General features: G+C 46.8%; 1 protein-coding gene across 1 annotated transcript; it reads right to left on the minus strand.

Moving 5' to 3' along the window:
* Window positions 1–595: 595 nt before the first annotated feature.
* Window positions 596–1677, minus strand: LOC125504584 (octopamine receptor beta-3R-like). The gene has a single exon (XM_048666801.1). It carries the CDS (start codon window positions 1607–1609, stop codon window positions 596–598), a length of 1014 nt encoding a protein of 337 aa, XP_048522758.1. The 5' UTR covers window positions 1610–1677.
* Between the last annotated feature and the right edge of the window lie 629 nt (window positions 1678–2306).

Consider the following 2306-nt stretch of genomic DNA (forward strand, 5'->3'; position numbering starts at 1 on the left):
GCAAACCTAAAACTTCTTAAATTTAGGCATTTTTTGAGAAAACTGCCAACATTTCCTTATCGATGGTTCACTTGCTAAAAAGGCCATTTATTCCTCTTTGGAATGATGTAAAAAGATCTTGCTCATTTTGCCTCCGAGATATGAGCAAAAACGGGACGGAAAACAATGCAATAATCTTACGCCACGCTCGCACAAAACGACGACAATTTTTCTAATTTCATAGACAACAGAAGACCGAATGTGACCGAAGAAGATCGAAGATCGTCCTTTGAGCGTTACAAAATTAATGGCCACAAAGTAACGAATGGTTCAAGCAACCACCCTAAATCAGAGAAACCGTGAGTAGCGAATACTCTAAAGCCCGTCTCCCATGCATCCGTTTGTACGATGATACCAAAGTGTTTCTATTGGTTGGAGATCTGTCAATTCGTCCTCCGTTCGTAAGACGGCGGACGATCATCATCGATTTTAAGGATCATCATCAGCAGCCGAAATTACTGAACGCACCACAGCCTCAACAGCCACTTACGTTGGCTTCTGGTGGCAATCCAACAACAAACACCCAAGCATCCAAAAGTGTCGAGTACAGAGAACCTCACTTACCATTTAGGTTGAGTTCGGTGGCCGCTTTGCTGCAATCCCGCGTATTCATCAAAGTGTTGAACTCCGTAATGGTGGTGCCGTACGACACTGCTGATCCCGAGCTCGTGCTTCTCCTCGCGCCATTGATTTCTCCCACCGTGAGCTCCACCTCTGGATGGAGATACTGTTCACTATACCGATCACTGTAGCGTTCGCGGTAGGATGTTCGATGTTGGTGGATCGAGTTGAGGATGATGTTGGAGGAGGTGCGCGACAGCGCCTTCCTCTGCCGGATGGCTTCCTTGTAGATGCGAAAGTACATCGTCACCATCAGGGTGCCCGGTATCCAGAAGCTGATCGAACTGGAAATGATTGCGTAGTACTTGTTGACGACGAACATGCAGACGTCCGGATGGGCGCTGGCGTAGAGCAGGTGGTCGTCAGTGGTGTACCAGCCGAGGAAGATGGGCATGAAGCTGATCAGCGCGGGCAGCAGCCACACGTTGGCCAACATGAAGCAGACAGTCCGATGGGTCATGGTGATCGGGTACTCCAAGGGGCGCACTATCGCATAGTAGCGATCCACACTGATGCAGCAGAGATGCAGGATGCTGGCGGTGGAAAAGTACACGTCGAAGCTGTTCCAAACGTCGCACATGAAGCTGCCAAACAGCCAGTGCCCGGTCAGTTCGACGCTGGCGTTGAAAGTCATCGCGCACAGCGCCACCAGCATATCAGCCATTGCCAAGCTCACCACATAGTAATTAGTGATCACTCTGAGCTTGCGATGTCTGTGCACACTGATGATCACTAAGGCGTTGCCCAGAATGGCGCCGGCGATGATCGTGGCGAAGATGAAGCCTTTGACGATGATCAGCAACAGGTCCGTCCAATGCGGGTTCAGGTTCTCAAGAGACGTGACGTTGTTGCTCTGGTTGAGGCTGCTGATGTTCTGGATCAAGCTGGGGAGTGCTGATGGGAGAGTCGCTATGGTAGCTGAGTGTGATGCCATCGCGTTGACAATCATGGTGTCTATGTTATGGTTGAGTGGCCATTCCACATCTTATCCATGGCACGTGGGCTTATCCGTTTTGGCGATCTGCAATAAACCAGTCAGAGTTGCACATTTTAAATAGACACTTTCTTGGATAGTTTGAATAAGGGGTAAGAGGTCGATTTTTCAAAAATATCATGTTTTTCAAAATACCTCGACTGATACATCATTTTCATCGGAAAGACACAAGCAATGCGATGAACTAATAAAAAGGCACCGGGGCCTGTCCAGTTCCTAAATAATCAACATTTCCTGTCTATTTTGAACGGTTTTTGAGCGGTCGCAATCTTCGACGGACGATATCTTCCTTATTTTCGGCATACAACTTGCATGTTTGCTGTTGGGCAACTTCTTAGGTCGCAAACAATTTAATGAGGGCAAAAAACAAGATTGCGAAATTTTGATTTTTGGTCGAAAATTTCACAAGGGGGGAGTAAGAGGTCGATTTCTCCAAAAAATTCTAGTTTCTCAAAATACTTCGACTGATACATCATTTTCATCGGAAAGACACAAGGAATGCAATGAACTAATAAAAAGACACCGGGACCTTTCCAGTTCCCAAATAATCAACATTTTCTGTCTATTTTGAACGGTTTTTGAGCGGTCGCAATCTTCAACGAACGATATCTTCCTTATTTTCGACCCACAACTTGCATGTTCGCTATTGGGC

Source organism: Dendroctonus ponderosae, unplaced genomic scaffold, assembly GCF_020466585.1.
Source record: "Dendroctonus ponderosae isolate FM_Combo_2020 unplaced genomic scaffold, Dpon_F_20191213v2 Dpon_F_20191213_5, whole genome shotgun sequence".
NCBI lineage: Eukaryota > Metazoa > Arthropoda > Insecta > Coleoptera > Curculionidae > Dendroctonus > Dendroctonus ponderosae.